This window comes from Kogia breviceps, chromosome 7 (genome assembly GCF_026419965.1).
Source record: "Kogia breviceps isolate mKogBre1 chromosome 7, mKogBre1 haplotype 1, whole genome shotgun sequence".
Classification (NCBI taxonomy): domain Eukaryota; kingdom Metazoa; phylum Chordata; class Mammalia; order Artiodactyla; family Physeteridae; genus Kogia; species Kogia breviceps.
The window spans coordinates 65,769,721-65,785,544 of record NC_081316.1 but is presented as its reverse complement, the minus strand read 5'-3'; the positions used below and the strand labels follow the sequence as shown (position 1 = coordinate 65,785,544).

The 15,824-nt window shown below is 42.7% G+C and overlaps 1 protein-coding gene across 1 annotated transcript in view; it reads left to right on the top strand.

Annotated features, from left to right (window-relative positions):
• The first annotated feature begins 5,440 nt into the window (after positions 1 to 5,440).
• Positions 5,441 to 15,824, top strand: part of RNF169 (ring finger protein 169) — a 95,452-nt gene continuing 85,068 nt past the window's right edge. Inside the window, exon 1 of the mRNA XM_059070802.2 lies at positions 5,441 to 5,965. Within this exon, the coding sequence (XP_058926785.1) occupies positions 5,464 to 5,965 (502 nt within the window). The 5' untranslated portion in view covers positions 5,441 to 5,463. The remainder of the gene's footprint in view (positions 5,966 to 15,824) is intronic.

The window sequence follows — 15,824 nt, the reverse complement described above, 5'->3', positions numbered from 1 at the left end:
AAGGGGATGGGAGGGAGGTGCAGAGAGCGAAAGAGAGAGTGAAACCAGCTGTGGATTTTAGGTGCATTTATAGGTATCTAGAGGGGGAAGTTTAAAGAAATTAAAGAATTATTTTTCTCCACCAACGTGCTTGTTGGTTAAACAGATTTTTTTTCTTTTCTGGCAATGCACTGCTCTTTGAACCTTGCTAAACACTAAAGACATAACTAAGGGTATAACATTCATTCATTCCACAGCATCTAAAATGTGCCAAATACTGTATCTAAAGCTGGCCCCACCAAAGCTGGCCCAGCATCCACACCTTGCCTGCCTTGTTCACTGCTGAATTCTCAGCACCTATATTATCCTACCACATAGTAGGTGCTCTCTAGATACGTGTTGAATATATGAATGTTAAGTGCACTATACTTTCTCCAATGACATCTCAACTCCATGGAGGTGGGATGAAGTCTGCTTAGATTATTTTTATTCCTCACTGGTAATTATAAGATTGAGAGGTATCCTTATAAAATACAAATCTATACCTAACACTCCGTTGGTGCAAATATTAAACTTTTCAATGGTCCCCCAACAGCCTGAATTTATTTCCCTGTAATATGGAGATGATAATGTACTCAGCTCACAGGGTTACCTTAGGTTTAAATGAGATAGATGGATTACTGCTGGGCATGTGCCTAGCACGTGGTAGTTGCTCAATAAATTCTAGTTCCTTTTCTTCTCCAATTTTCTAGCCTCATGTCCAACCCAGTGTTCTAGCCACATCAAATTCCTCATTAGTTCCACACAGATCCTGAACTTTCATACGTTTGTGCTTCTGCTCTTGTTTCCCCTCTGCCTGGAATGCCTTTCCTGTGTCAACCTAGTGAACTCTTCCTCCCCGTCCAAAACAGAGCTTACATGGCTCCTCCTCTGGGAAGCTTTTCCTACTGCCCCCTCCCCACCAACTTTGCTCTCTGCTTCCATAGCACCTTGTACGTGTCTCAGCTTTAGAGCTTGTAATTCTGTTATAATTGTCTCTTTTTTTTCTGTGATAATTATTTATGTATAGTTTTGCCTCTATGTTAGGCTGTGACTTTGAGGGGGGCAGGAACCAAGTCTTATTTGTATTTGTAGAGCATTTGGAAAGAATCTAGAGGAGCCTGGAAAGATGGCAGGTAGAAGGATGAGCTTTGCAAAAAGAACTACTTCTTCCCCTGAAACAAAAGAGAAGGAACTGAAGATGAGTGACAGTAAGAATGTAGCAAGAACCTTTAAAGCAAAAGGGAAGGGGGCAAAATCACAAGGGGAAATCTGGCTTGAGGGAGGAAGAGTACAGGAAGAAGAGGCCACCAGGAGAGATGAGCAGGGCAAAGGAGGGATGGGGCTGGTGGGGTCTGAAGAACTGAGCCTTCTCCTTCCTAGATGTTTGAGGCCTCAGGAGGGACTCAGTGCCTGGGCTGGCAAAAAGGGGTTTGGGGGCCCACAGGGAGGAACAGCCTGTCTCCACCTGGAACGAAGCCAAGTAGCTTTGCTTCACATTGGAGTCTTTCAGTCCAGCAGGAAGTAGCTGGAGCCTCCAGCTGGAGGGAAGAGGGTAGCTTTGCAGTGATGTGGATGAGGAGAGCTAAAGTGATGGAGGTGGTATGGACCATGGAGTGCTAGTTAGGGACACACTAAGAGAAGGATGGCAGGGCATTTTGGCAGTGATGCAATCGTCAGAAAGTATGGCAGGAGTGGCAGAGAAAAGACAGCTGGAGAGGAAGCACTGTAGGTGTGGCTGCACCGTGACCTGTTCCAGTTGGCATCCTCAATGACTGCATTTGAGTAAGCCTGTATGTCCTTCTTCCCTGGGTGGGCTGTGGTACAGGTGGGGGCTTCGGGAAAAAGCAACACACGCAACTTGGGCTTCTTCTACTCTAGGATGTCAGACTAAGCTTCTCAGATGGTTTCATATTGGGTCTTCGTTGCTGCACGCGGGCTTTCTCTAGTTGTGGTGAGCAGGGGCTACTCTCCGTTTTGGTGCATAGGCTTCTCATTGCAGTGGCTTCTCTTGTTGTGGAGCATGGGCTCTAGGCGCACGGGCTTCAGTAGTTGCAGCACATTGGCTCAGGAGTTGAGGCATGTGGGCGCTAGAGCCTGCGGGCTTCAGTAGTTGTGGCACATGGACTCGTTAGATGTGGCTCATGGGCTCTAGAGTGCAGCCTCAGTAGTTGTGGCGCTCGGGCTTAGCTGCTCCGTGGCATGTGGGATCTTCCTGGATCAGGGATCGAACCCGTGTCCCCTGCACTGGCAGGCGGATTCTCAACCACTGCACCACCAGGGAAGTCCCTTCAGGTGACATTTTAAAAACAACAAACCAGTGTCTCAGTCAGAGTACTTTGTTACAAACAACAGAAATTGTGAGTAACTTAAGGAAAAAAAAGACATTTACTCAAAGGATATAGAGTTGACAGGAAGGCTGGCAAGCTGGATTGTGGAAAATGGGTTGTAACCTAGGAAGGCCAAGCAGCAGGCACTACGGCCAAGTTCATGCCTCAGGAACAATCTGGCATGGCCACCATCACCACGGTAGGGACACTCCCCCCTCTACCCCAACCCCCAAGGGACCCACTGTGGTTGGACACCTACTGTCTCTGTTCCTGTGAGTAATTCTAAACTTGTCAATATGCCTTTGTGTCATCCCCTGAAGATTCAAAGTTCAGAGAGGAGTGGCCACTAGGCCGAGCCTAGGTCATATTTCATGTTCTGGCTGCCCCGGGGTAGGGAGAAGGCTATCTCCCTGATTCAGCTTCCCTAGTCTCAGCAAAACTACACCGAACGGGTCATTCTCCCAAACAGAAGGAAGTTTTGGATGCTGATGGTAACTAACTAAAGCAAAATGTCTACCATGCCCTCATCTTTCAGACTGCTTTTCCTTCCCAGTTACTCTCTTTTGTTGGTTGTGATTTGCGATCATAATCTGTCTTCCCAGGCCTGACACTTTAAAACCATCCTCATCGCCCTCATTTTCCCACATAGTGAATAACTCTCCAAATTTCTTAGATTTGACTTGCCTTCTGTCACAGATACTGCTTTAGTAAGATTACTTTGGCAACAGCAGAGAGGAGAGAAGAGACTGGAAATTGGGAGTCAGACTTCTAGAATGTTAGAGCTAGAAAGGACCTTTGAATTTATCCATTGTAGTGGTCTTATCTAGGAGTTTTCATTAGAATTCCTATGGCATTATAAAAATTTACATGCTGGCATCCCATCCTCAGTTTTTGGGTTCAGTAGATCTGAAAAGGGACGTTGGCATATGTGTATATATGTGTGTGTTCGTGTGTGCACATGTGTGTGTCTTTCTGAAGTGTATCCCAGGTTGAGAACTGCTGAATTCCAGTACACTTGTTTTAAAGATGAGGTGACTAAGGTCCAGAGGGAATTTATCTGTTTGAAATTATCCAAGTTAATGAAATGGAGAAAGGGGTCATGACCAATCCTAGATCTCCTGGCTTTTGGTCTAGTATTACTCAGAACTCTTGCTTTTTCCCTCCACAAAAAGAAATTTCCTGTCTTTATTTGTATTCGAGAAAGCATGCTACACTGCTATGGTTCAGCTTCTCCAATAGAAAGTAGACTTCAGATTGAGAGCCCCCAACTGTCAAGAGTGAACAGCCCATACCAAGGGCCCCATCTCTAAGAGTAATTGGCTTGATCTCTGGACCACAGGCCTTCCTTTCAGAATCTGGGCAAAGCATCCTCAAGAACCTCAAGTGGGAAGTGAAATGAAGAGGACCTTTGGAAGGACAGCCTGCATGAAGTCATACTTCTGAGTTTGTCAGGATTCTGACTGTCTGGGCCTCTGTGCACACAAGCCCTTGTTTCAATTACTCATCGACCCTTCTTCAATTCTTCACTGTCCTTTAGCCATCTGGTTCTCATTTTGGGAATCCACTTCTTTCTTTGCTCTGCTGACTTCCACCAATCACTCTGCCTTGGACTGGTTTACTATCAGCTCAGGTACTGTTTCCAGCCAATCTCATGGAAACCCAGGGCCTCTGATGCGTTCCATTACATTATGTTACTTTTTTAAAAAAAATTTGCTCTCCTTACAAAACTTGTGCTTTCTTATAAAGATTCCCAAGAGGAAATGCCATTTGCTGAATGCCTTCCTGCTCCAACTCTACTTTAGTGCAAAAAAAGCAAAGGGTGGGAGAATTGCTGTAGCAGAACCTTCTGTCTGTCAGAGGGAAGCCATTGTTTCTCTTGTATCCTCTGTATCCAGAAAGGGGACTGGCACCAAAGTCTGAGCACCTCACTCAGTGACTAAAACAAGCAGGAATGGTGTGGTCAGAGCTGTCCTTTAGGAAGTAACTCTAAGAACTATGGAGGATGGATTGGAGGAAGAGAGTCTGTGGGCAGGGAGAAAATTTATAGAAGCTTCTGCAATAATCTAGGTGAGAGATGATGAGGCCTGAACTGGTCAGTGGGAAAGGGATGAAGAGGAGAGGACAGGTAGGAAAATGGTCATTTTGGTGGGAGAATTGACAGAACTAAGAAACTGACAGATGTGGGAGATGAGGGAGAAGTAAAGATTACCAGGTTTGGAGCTTGAGGAACTGGGAGAATAGTACCTTTACTGGAATGAGGGAAATAAGAAGAGCTGTTTTGAAAGGAGGTGGAAGACAGTGACTTTAGTTTGGTACATGAGGGATGCAGACATCCAAGATGATGCTTCCATCAGGCAGTTGACTCTGCAGGGCTGGACTCAGGATGTCTGGACTGCAGATACCAATTCGAGAGTTTCAGCTGGAAGAAGATGTGGGGTGGGGTATGGGCTGGAAGGGCAATACACGGAAAGGAGTAGAGGACTGAGGCCTGAGCCTAGAGGAATACCCACATTTAAGTCTGAAATGAGGGGGAGAGCTCAAGAAAGGAGTCTGAGAAAGAGCTGAGAGGGGGAAAATAAAACCAAGGAAAGTGTGGCTTTGCCAGCCAAGGGAGGGAAATTTCAGGAAGGAATCTGGAGAGGGAGTATACTGAGATGTGGACTGACAAGAAGCTGCTATTTTTGGCAGTTAGTTGCTGGTCAGGGTAGGACTGGTCTCAGTCACAACAGCTATGAAGCAGAGGCAGGGTTCTGAGTAATTCACATACTCCCCAATCACATTAGCCTCAGTTATCAGGGTATTGCAGGATAAATAAGTGTAATTACTTCACAAAGTTTAATATCGCTCAGTTTCCAAGTAAATCCCCTCAGTCCTCAACTTAACTTGGCCCAGTAAGAGGAAATCGCAAAGACTAGAAGGCGATGCCGAAGACCATATATATAAAGTATAACTAATAAATATTAATGAGCTTTCACCTCACGCCAACCATGTCCCTAGAGACCCTCTTCTGGAGCCCCGCCCCTCATGAATATGTATATAGCGGTGCCCGCCGCGCACTGCCCCGCCCTCTACTCTTCTCCCTCGCAACGGACTCTCCCTACAAACGGGAAACAAGATGGCGGCGGCAGGTCCGAGTACTCGGGCCTCTTCCGCGGCGGCAGCGGCAGCTCTGAATCGGCGGGGTCGGCGGGGCCGCTGTGACGAGATGGCGGCAGCCAAGACTGGGACCCCGGGCCCGGCCTCTGGCCCCGCGCTGCTGGTGTTGCCGCCGCCGTTGCTGCAGCCGCCGCCACCGCCGCGGCCGGAGGAGTCAGACTGCGCTGGGTGCCTGGAGACCCCGGGGGAAGCGGCGGCCGTGCCGTGCGGCCACTCGCTCTGCCGAGGCTGCGCCCAACGCGCCGCCGACGCGGTGGGCCCGGGTTGCCCGCGCTGCCGCGCCCGCGGCCCGGGCTGGGCCCGCCGTCGGGCCCGCGACAACTGGCAGCCCGACGCGGAGGTGCTGGGCGAGCGCGCCCGCCGCGGCCCACCCGAGCGCTGCCGCCCGCGTCGTGACGGGGGCGCGGCCGCCGCGGGGCCCAGGCCCGAGCAGGAGACGCGCGCCGCGCCCGCGGAGCCAGGTGGAGCTTCCTCTCCTCCCCTTGGGGTCCCGGGCGAGGCCGCCGCGCCCCGGCCTGGCCTGGTTAGGGGGTGGAGGGTCCCAGGCCCTGGTCGTGCTCGAGCGGGTGTCGAGAGTTCTCGTGGGGTTGGAACCGGGCTCTGCCCAGGTGCAGTATGTGTTTCTGAATTTTGAACTTAGGGATGAAGTACGGGCACGATGGATTTGGAGTCAGAAGTTTGGAGGGAGCCATAGCATTTCTTGGAACAAGTTAGGGCCAGGTTGGAATTGGTGAGTGGAGGAGGGTACCGAACTTTGTAGGGGCAGTGGAGGATCCGAGAAGTGCTTGATTTAGTGTTTGGTGAAGAGCTTGGGGTCGAATTGCTTGTAAAGATGTGATCCCTGGGCCTGAATGGGTCAGTGAGAGGCGTGGCATATACGGAGTTTGAGGGGCAGATTAGATTGATTTTGAGGATGCGAAGGGAGCTTTTCAGACTTGAGCGTCTCAGCTCATATGTGCAGTTTTCACAAAATCTTGAAAAACGCAAGAGCCTGGCACGTAGAGAAGACGTAATAAATGATGGCTATTTATATTTATAATAACTAATAATAAGCTCCAGCAGTGCTCTGCAAAAAAAGATGGATGGGGTTTAAAAGTTTTGGAAGCGGAGATTGGTTGGCGGGGGCTGCTTCTATCTCGATGGCAGTGTAGGTTTCCTACTGTTTTCCTGGCAATTAGGAGTCCGTTGAAGGACTGTTGTATTCAACTTCTTTGCCTCCCCCTTGCCCCCCGCCGCCGCAGCCTGCCACTCTTTGGTGCTGAGCTTGACATAGAAAGTGCCCTGTTGAAAACACAAAGCAAAACTGTTATAACTTGGGACTCTTTGAGACACACCCAGTCAACACAACAGCTAGAGTTCTTTGATAAAAGCTTACCTAGGAAGAGATTTTTCAAGAAACATAATTAGGAAAGGACAGATATTTGCACCTTTTGTGTTCGGAATTCTGCCATGTGCTATTTTCAGTAGGGAAAAGGAGACATTGCTTGTGTATGAAAGTGCAGTCACTAGAAACTACACGTTCCAGAATGCAGTCTGTTTTTGATTCAAGAAATCAGACACCTGCCACTGTCCTAGGATACCTTATTTTTATTTCTGTCTTACTTTCTGTGTTCCTTATTATTCCTTTTAAGCTTCATAGCATCCTTATGAGATAGGTACTTTTATTTCCATTTTATAGATGGAACTGAGGCCAAGAGAGGTTAAGTAAGTTGCCTAAGGATGAAAACCCAGTTCCACCTGATTCCTGCTCAGAAAAGGGATGAAGGCCTCCCCAAACATCATCTATGCTATTTAATTTGCTTCTAATTCTGAGATTATGGTAAAAAAAAATTAAGGCAGTATTTCTCTGGTCTCCATACTCGTACTATTGATTATATGGCCACGTAGATAGAAATTTCTATTTCCGAAGCCTGTACTCCCTTGTGGAATATCAGGTCTGAGATTTGAACCATGAGAGGGTGTATGACTTGATGATTTGTGCAAACTTTTTCCTTGAAGAAATTTGTGTATCAGTGATTAAGAAAAACAATATAAAATGAGATTTCAAATTAGGCTCTGTTGAGTCACTGAATATCTACCAATTACTTTATATGTTTATATGAGGACCATCATGAAAAATATTTTTCCTTAAATGTTCATATTGTTGGATCATTGAGTGTATATAATTACATGCTTGATAAGTCAAAACATTATAGAAGAGTATTGCTGAACAGGGTTTGGGAATAATCTTCTAGCTTTAGCAAGTTGACTAGACCTCTTGAGTTTATATGCAATATTTTTTAATTTAAAACTTTAATAGGCAATTCACATAATTCAAACAGAAATATAAGGAAGTATACAATGAAAAGGTTCCTCCTACTCCTTTCTTCATTTCCCATTTTCACCAAAGATTCATTTAATTCTTCCACAGTTTTGTTACGCTTATACATGGAAATTCAAATGTATTTATTTTATTTTTTGATCTTTTTACATAAAAGGTTATATATTATATGCACTGGTGCTTTTTTTCATATAACAATACATGATTGATATCTTTTCATATCAGTACATAGAAGGTTTCTTCATTGTACATACAGTTACAAGGAATTTCATTGAATGGATGTAACATAATTTACTTAATCATCTATTGGTGGATATTTAGGTTGTTTCCAGTCTTTTGCCATTATGAATTATTGTTTATAAAATTGTTTTACAATGTATATGTACATTTTTATGAATAGTTCACCTGTAGCTTTCACCAGATTCTCCAAGGGTTGTAAAAAAAAAGGTTAAGAACTTTTGTTTTAACCCTGTTCCCTCATTCTACAGAAGAGAGAACTGAAGCCCAGAACAGAGAAGAGAGTGACCAGGTGTGGGTTAGTAGCAGATAACAAGGGCTGAAAGGCTAACCCTTAAATAAGGGCTAAAACATAACCTAATTCACAGTTAAATGTTCATGATGGTTTGTAATAGAGTAAAAATACCAGTTTCATAATAATTACATCACACTTTTATGAGTGGGAAACAGCAACAAAATTAGCAGTTTTAGGTAAATACAGAAGTATATTGCTTAGCAGTATTCTTTTGGCATAATTAGGTCAATTGATAAAAGAAAGGGCAGACCTGCTTTATAAAACTGGAAATAAAATTTTGTACTAAATTCACTGGTATTTAAGTGAAATTCTTACTTTTTTTTTTTTTTTTTTTTTTTTTTTAATTTCTTGAAGTCCCATGGCTCTTTTGGAATTGAATTGAATTGAATTTTGGAATTTTTTCTGAAAAAAGAGCAAGAGTTTGTGTGTGTTGAAAATTTTGGTTGTGCTGGTGATTTTTTTTTTTTTTTTGTCAGCTTCTTGGCAAGATTTAAAGTTCAGAACCTTAATAATGTCTGTATTAAGTGTTTTATTTTATTCTTACATACACTGTCAATTTGCTTCTGGATACAGTATCAGTTAATTTGTGCAGCAGTGTGTGTTGAAGGCTAAGTCAGTGATCATTTCAAGATGTACCTAGACTTCAACTGTATGTTCTTTGAGGATCTGCAGCTCATTGTATGTATTGACATATTAAGTATTTGGACCATATTGAGCAATATTCAGCAAGTATGTAATGAGTGCCTACTCTGTGCCAGACACTGTTCTAGATCCTTGGGTGACATCAGTGAATGAAATAGTCAAAGATCCCTCCCTCTTAGAGCTTATATTCTAAATTTAGAAACAGTCCTGGTCCATTGATTTTTAAAAAAGAAGATTTACCATACAGACATACATAGGTAGATTTGCAAATATAAGAACATTTAAGCCTCATTGATAATATTTTTTTCAAATTAATTAATTAATTAACTAACTTATTTTTGGCTGAGTTGGGTCTTCGTTGCTGCACGCGGGTTTTCTCTAGTTGCAGCGAGCGGGGGCTACTCTTCATTGCGGTGCGTGGGCTTCTCACTGCCGTGGCTTCTATTGTTGTTGAGCACGGGCTCTAGGCGCGCTGGCTTAAGTAGTTATGGCGCAGGGGCTTAGGTGCTCTACATGTGGGATCTTCCCGGACCAGGGCTTGAACCCGTGTCCCCCTACACTGGCAGGCGGATTCTTAACCACTGTGCCACCAGGGAAGTCCCAAGCCTCATTGATAATAATTAATTTTAAGAATTCATGTGGTCTTTTGATTTGAAATCAAAATCATTCTAAATTATGAAATCTAGAAATCATTCTAAATTATGCTGCCTTTGAACTTGAAACCAAGACCTTTTTAGGACAGTTCTTTTTCCTTTTACCATGGATAATAATTGAAGAGAAAAGCTAGACAAAGGCTGATGAATCTTTCAAATTGGCAGTTTAATTTTTTTTCTATTTGTAGTGTTAAAAGTGCATTTCAAAAATTGAATAATTCAAAAAAAATTGAATAGTGCCCCATTTATTCCTTCCCTTTATCCCACCCCAACCTCCCTGTTCACTTAGGGTTGACATTTATCCATTAAAAAAAATTTCTTCTTTCTGTGAAAAACAAGTAGTTCTGGTTTATTACTCAGTTGGCAGACAATGTTTGCTATGTGTGCAAACCTAAATTGCATGTAGGACTAATGAATAATGAAATCATGTGATTGTAGTGTAAAAGGATAGGAATTTCCCTTGTCTGGAGGAATTTGTCTTAAAATGTATAAAATGACTCAACTTTTTATCCTAGTAACACATATTCCAGAATTTAAGTGTCCTTATGTGTTTTACTAATGTGGAAATATTTGCCTTGTGTTTTTTAAAACTCAGGGTGAGATTACCTCATAAACTAAGCCTTAATTACTGTTGACAGAATAGCTCCATTCTGTAGAATTTGGGATTGAGCAGCAGGAATTTAGGTGGTATTTGTTTTTCATTCATGTTTCTACTCCCTGTCTAACTTCCATTTAATCTTAGAAGACTTGACTGCCTTGAATTCATTTGAATCTAAGTTTGCTTTAGTGTAGGATGTAGGATATATTTGTCAAATTTCATTCCACTGTTTCAGTGAGCATTTAGGGCACACACTTGTGTAAGAGAATACAATAAAAAAGATGAGTAAGACATGGTTCCTGTCCTTTAAGATTCCACAGTCTTGTTGGGGAAACACACCTTATCAAATAATAATACAAAGTGGTAAGTGAGGTAAATGCATAATGCCAAGAAGAATAGAACAGTGAGATAACTGACAGTCTTTTTTTTTTTTTTGCGGTACACGGGCCTCTCACTGTTGTGGCCTCTCCCGTTGCGGGGCACAGGCTCCGGACGTGCAGGCTCAGCGGCCATGGCTCACGGACCCAGCCGCTCCACGGCATGTGGGATCTTCCCGGACCGGGGCACGAACCCGCGTCCCCTGCGTCGGCAGGCGGACTCTCAACCACTGTGCCACCAGGGAAGCCCTGACAGTCTTTTGAGGAAACTTGAGGAAGGCATTTGTGCTGTGTGTTGGAAAAGAATAGGAGTTAACCAGGTGAGGGAAGAGGAGATGGCCATTCCCGGCAAAAGAACCTGCACGTACAAAGGCATGAAGGCATTTGGCATGTTCAGAGACTGACAGGAAGTTAAATATAGATGGAATGTGGGGCTGGAGTGGGGAAGGAGGAGAGAAGAGACTACAGAAGTTTGATCATGAACGTCATGGTATGTCATGCTGAAGGAATTTGGGACTTTATCCTATAGACAGTGTGGAGCCTTTAAAAATATTTAAGTAGTGGAATAACACTGTCATAATGTGCTTTAGAAAGACAGTATTGGTTGGAGTGTGGAGGAAAGATGTGAATAGAAACTGGAGGAAGGGAGTCTAGTTAGGGGACTGTTTTAGTAGTTCAGACAAGAGGTGAACACCGGCTGGACTAATGCAGTGACTGTGGGGATGTTTTCTTTAGTTATTCATTTAGTAACCATCTAAGTTGAGGGCCTTCTGTGTGCTAGGTACTGGGGCTGCAAATAGAAATAAAGCATAATTCTGTCTCTTAAGGTCAGTGTAGTTGAGAAGATTGCTATATAAACGTGTAACTGGAATGTGGGGTAATAAATGCAATAACTGTAATGCAAAATATAATTGTAGAACGCAATATGGTATATATTAATCGAGCAAGTTAATGGAGCAGGATCTGGAGACAGACTATCTTTGTTCAAATTCCAGGTCTGCCATTTATAGCTGTTTGTCTTTGGGCACATTGCTTAACTTCTCTGTACCTTAGTTTCCTCATTTTGAAAATGGGGATAGTAGTAGCAAAATCATAAGGTTGTTAAGACTGAATGAGTTATTAGCATATAAAGAGCTCAACGAATGTTAGCTCTTTTCACAAAAAAAGAGAACCCAGTTTGGATGGGTCAGGAGTGGCTTCCTGGAAAGGCAGACACTTGACCATGAGTATTCAGTAGGCAGATGAAGGCAGGATAAAACTGAGGGAAATAAGTAATTTTAAAAGCATAGGAGTATGAAACAAAAGGCGAGTTCTAGGGATTGCAAATATGGGTAGTTGGAGCATAGAGTACATGTGGGAGAGTGGAAGGAGGCAAAATTGCAGAAATAAGCAGTTACTGGATAATAGTAGACTGAATGCGATGCTAAGAAGGGGGGATTCACTGAAGAGTTTGAAAGAGGAGTACATCTTTGCATTCTAGAGAGTTCACTCATATAGGGGTAATGTAGCAAATGGATTGGAGATCTCAGATTTCTTTTAGCAAGATGGCTAACTTATCTTAGCTAAAGACTCTGTTGCTACAAATATCAGGAGAAGCTGGATGATAAACAACAGTTCTTTTAAATGCATTTCTGAGCTTGCAGGAAAGACAGGAAAATCTCTAGATTCCAAAAACAAAAATGGAACTAAAAACCAAAACTTCATTAAGCCCTTGAGCTCATGCTGTGTTGCTCTGGACAAAGATGAAGGAATTGAGTGAGGGGTTATTTCTGGTTTTTTAATTCCTAGTGATTGAGTTTTAACTGTGTGGAAAAAGGAACCAAAACGAAGACTTTTTTTTTTTTTTCCTATATGCGGGCCTCTCACTGTTGTGGCCTCTCCCTTTGCGGAGCGCAGGCCCCAGATGTGCAGGCTCAGCGGCCATGCCTCATGGGCCCAGCCGCTCCGTGGTATGTGGGATCTTCCCAGACCGGGGCACGAACCCGTGTCCCCTGCATTGGCAGGCGGATTCTCAACCACTGCGCCACCAGGGAAGCCCCAAAACGAAGACTTTTGCATCAGGCTGGGATTCCTGATGTGCTGCATCCTAGGTGAAAGGGTGGGCTAGAGAAAAATCTTCCCGCTGACACAAGGAAATAAGAAATCTCGTCTTGGTTTGCCTAGGCTCTATACAAAGAGGAAATGGAAAAGAAAGCTTCCTTAAGAAATTGAAACACCAGACCTATGCCTTGATCATATTTGCGACCTGAGTTTATATTATATGGTTCAAGTATCCGCATGCTGGGAAATTAATATAAAAGCTGGCTCCAAGCTAGTGATACCACTGGGGCACTTGGAGAAAGGAAAAACAAGACTTGAAGGGGTACTCTCATATCTCGGGCCATAAGGAATTCTCACAGAAGAAATAAACCCAACAGAAGATGAATTTATAATTAAAAGTGACACACAAGGAAACAATTTTCTACCACAAATGAGAGTCAGCAGCTATTACAAGCAGGAGGATTACAGCTCTAAGAACTGGGATAGTAGAATGGCAGTTTGAAAGGTAATTTAAAGTAGCATATTTTAAGTGACTAAAGACATTAAACAAGTAATTGACATCCAATAAATGAATAAGACGTGAAACATACATTTGGAAAAGAACTAAACATAATGAAAAATAGGTTAAAAAATGCTCAGTAAATAAGTGATAGTTTACACAGATGAAGAGAAAGTAGTAAGCTGGGAGTTAGATATAAGGAAATCCTGAGAATGTAGAACAGTAAGGTGAAGGAAAATGTGAAAGAGGTGGAGAAATGAAAGACTAAGCAAGAAGACCCAACATCTAATAGCGGTTCCAGAAGGAGAAAAATAAAATGAGGGAGACATGGAATTTAAAGAGATAACATGAGAAGTTTTTGGAATTAATTTAAAAAGACATGAATTTTTAGGTTTAAGCTCATGAGGGCCTAGCAAGAATTAAATGAGCAAACCGAAAACAAACCCCACAACTAAATACATTGCAATGAAGCTGCAGAACACCAAAGACACTTTTAAAAGCAACCAGAAAGGAAGGACAAAGGAGCAAGAATCAGACTGAGAGCAGATGTCTCTTAATAAGAGAGGCCAGAAGAAACTTGAATAATATCTTGCAAGTGCTGAGAGAGATCAGAATTTCATATTCAGCTAAGTTATCATTCAAGAGTGAAGACAGGGCTTCCCTGGTGGTACAGTGGTTGAGAGCCCGCCTGATGATGCAGGTGACACGGGTTCGTGCCCCGGTCCGGGAAGATCCCACATGCCACAGAGCGGCTGGGCCCGTGAGCCATGGCCACTGAGCCTGCGCGTTCGGAGCCTGTGCTCTGCAATGGGAAAGGCCACAGCAGTGAGAGGCCCGCGTACCACAAAAAAATAAATAAATAAAAAATAAAAAGAAAAAAAATAAAAAAGAGTGAAGGCAAAATAAAAGTATTTTCAGATGAACAAAAATATGGGGAATTTACCACACTGGTTCTGAAAGAACTATTACATGAAAGAATGTGCTTCTGGAAGAAAGAAATGTAACTTAGGGGAGCGAGAAGGATACAAGAAATCATGATAGGGACTTCCCTGGTGGCGCAGTGGTTAAGAATCTGCCTGCCAATGCAGGGGACATGGGTTTGAGCCCTGGTCCAGGAAGATCCCACATTCTGCAGAGCAACTAAGCCCGTGCACTGCAACTACTGAGCCTGTGCTCTGGACCCATGAGCCACAACTACTGAGCCTGTGTGCCACAACTAATGAAGCCCACATAGCTTCAGCCCACATTGCAGAGCCCTTGCTCTGCAACAAGAGAAGCCACCACAATGAGAAGCCTGTGCACCGCAACAAAGAGTAGCCCCCACTCTCTGCAACTAAAGAAAGCCCATGCGTAGCAACGAAGACTCAATGCAGCCAAAAATAAATAAATTAATTAGTTAAAAAAAAAAGAAATCATGATGAACAAAGAAATTGGTTCAGTAAATGAAAAATTGACTGTATAAAACAAAAATAATTATGACTGATTTGTTGGGGCTAAAACCAAAGTGGAACGAAAATATCAGACGAGGATAAAATGTAAGCTGGGAGGGAAAGTGACCAGCATTAAAGAGTTATATATAGTTCAGAAGGAGGATAGAGATATTAATTAACTTTAAGCTTTCAGTCAGATGCATATTAAAAATTGAAGGATAACCACTAAAAGAAAAGAAATGCAATGTATAACTTGATCTACTATGTATATATAGAACCATACAGTTCCCAAATTAGAGAATATACATTCTTTTTAATTAAATGTGAAATATATATGTAATTTTATGTAATTAGGCACAAAGAAATTTTCAACCAATACCAAAGCTTGATATATAAACCATGTTTTCTGACCCCAATACAATAAAATTAGAAATTAATAACAAATATAACTGATTTCCCTCACCTCCTATCCATGTTTGGAAATTTAAAAAGTAAAAGCAAAAATAAACTAAAAATAAATGGATGAAGAACAAAATCATGGAAACTGGATAATATTTAGAATTAAATAACAGTAGAAACACTATATGTCAAAATCTGTGGAATACAGCAAAGCAGTACTAAGAGGAAAAATGTTTTTCATCTTTATTGGAGTAGAATTGCTTTACAATGTTGTGTTAGTTTCTGCTGTACAACAGAGTGAATTGGCTATATGTATAGGTATATCCCCATATCCTCTCCCTCTTGCGTCTCCCTCCCGCCCTCCCTATCCCACTCCTCTAGGTGGTCACAAAGCACCGAGCAGATCTACCTGTGCTATGCGGCTGCTTCCCACTAGCTATCTGTTTTACATTTGGTAGTGTATATATGTCAGTGCTACTCTCTCACTTTGTCCCAGCTTCCTCTTCCCCTCCTGTGTCCTCAAGTCTGTTCTCTACGTCTGTGTCATTATTCCTGCCCTGCCACTAGGTTCATCAGTACCATTTTTTTAGATTCCATATGTATGTGTTAGCATATGGTATTTGTTTTTTTCTTTCTGACTTACTTCACTCTGTATTATAGCCTCTAGGTCCATCCACCTCATTATAAATAACTCAGTTTCATTTCTTTTTATGGCTGAGTAATATTGCATTGTATATATGTGCCACATCTTCTTTATCCATTCATCTGTTGATGGGCATTTAGGTTGCTTCCATGTCCTGGCTATTGTAAATAGTGCTGCAATGAACATT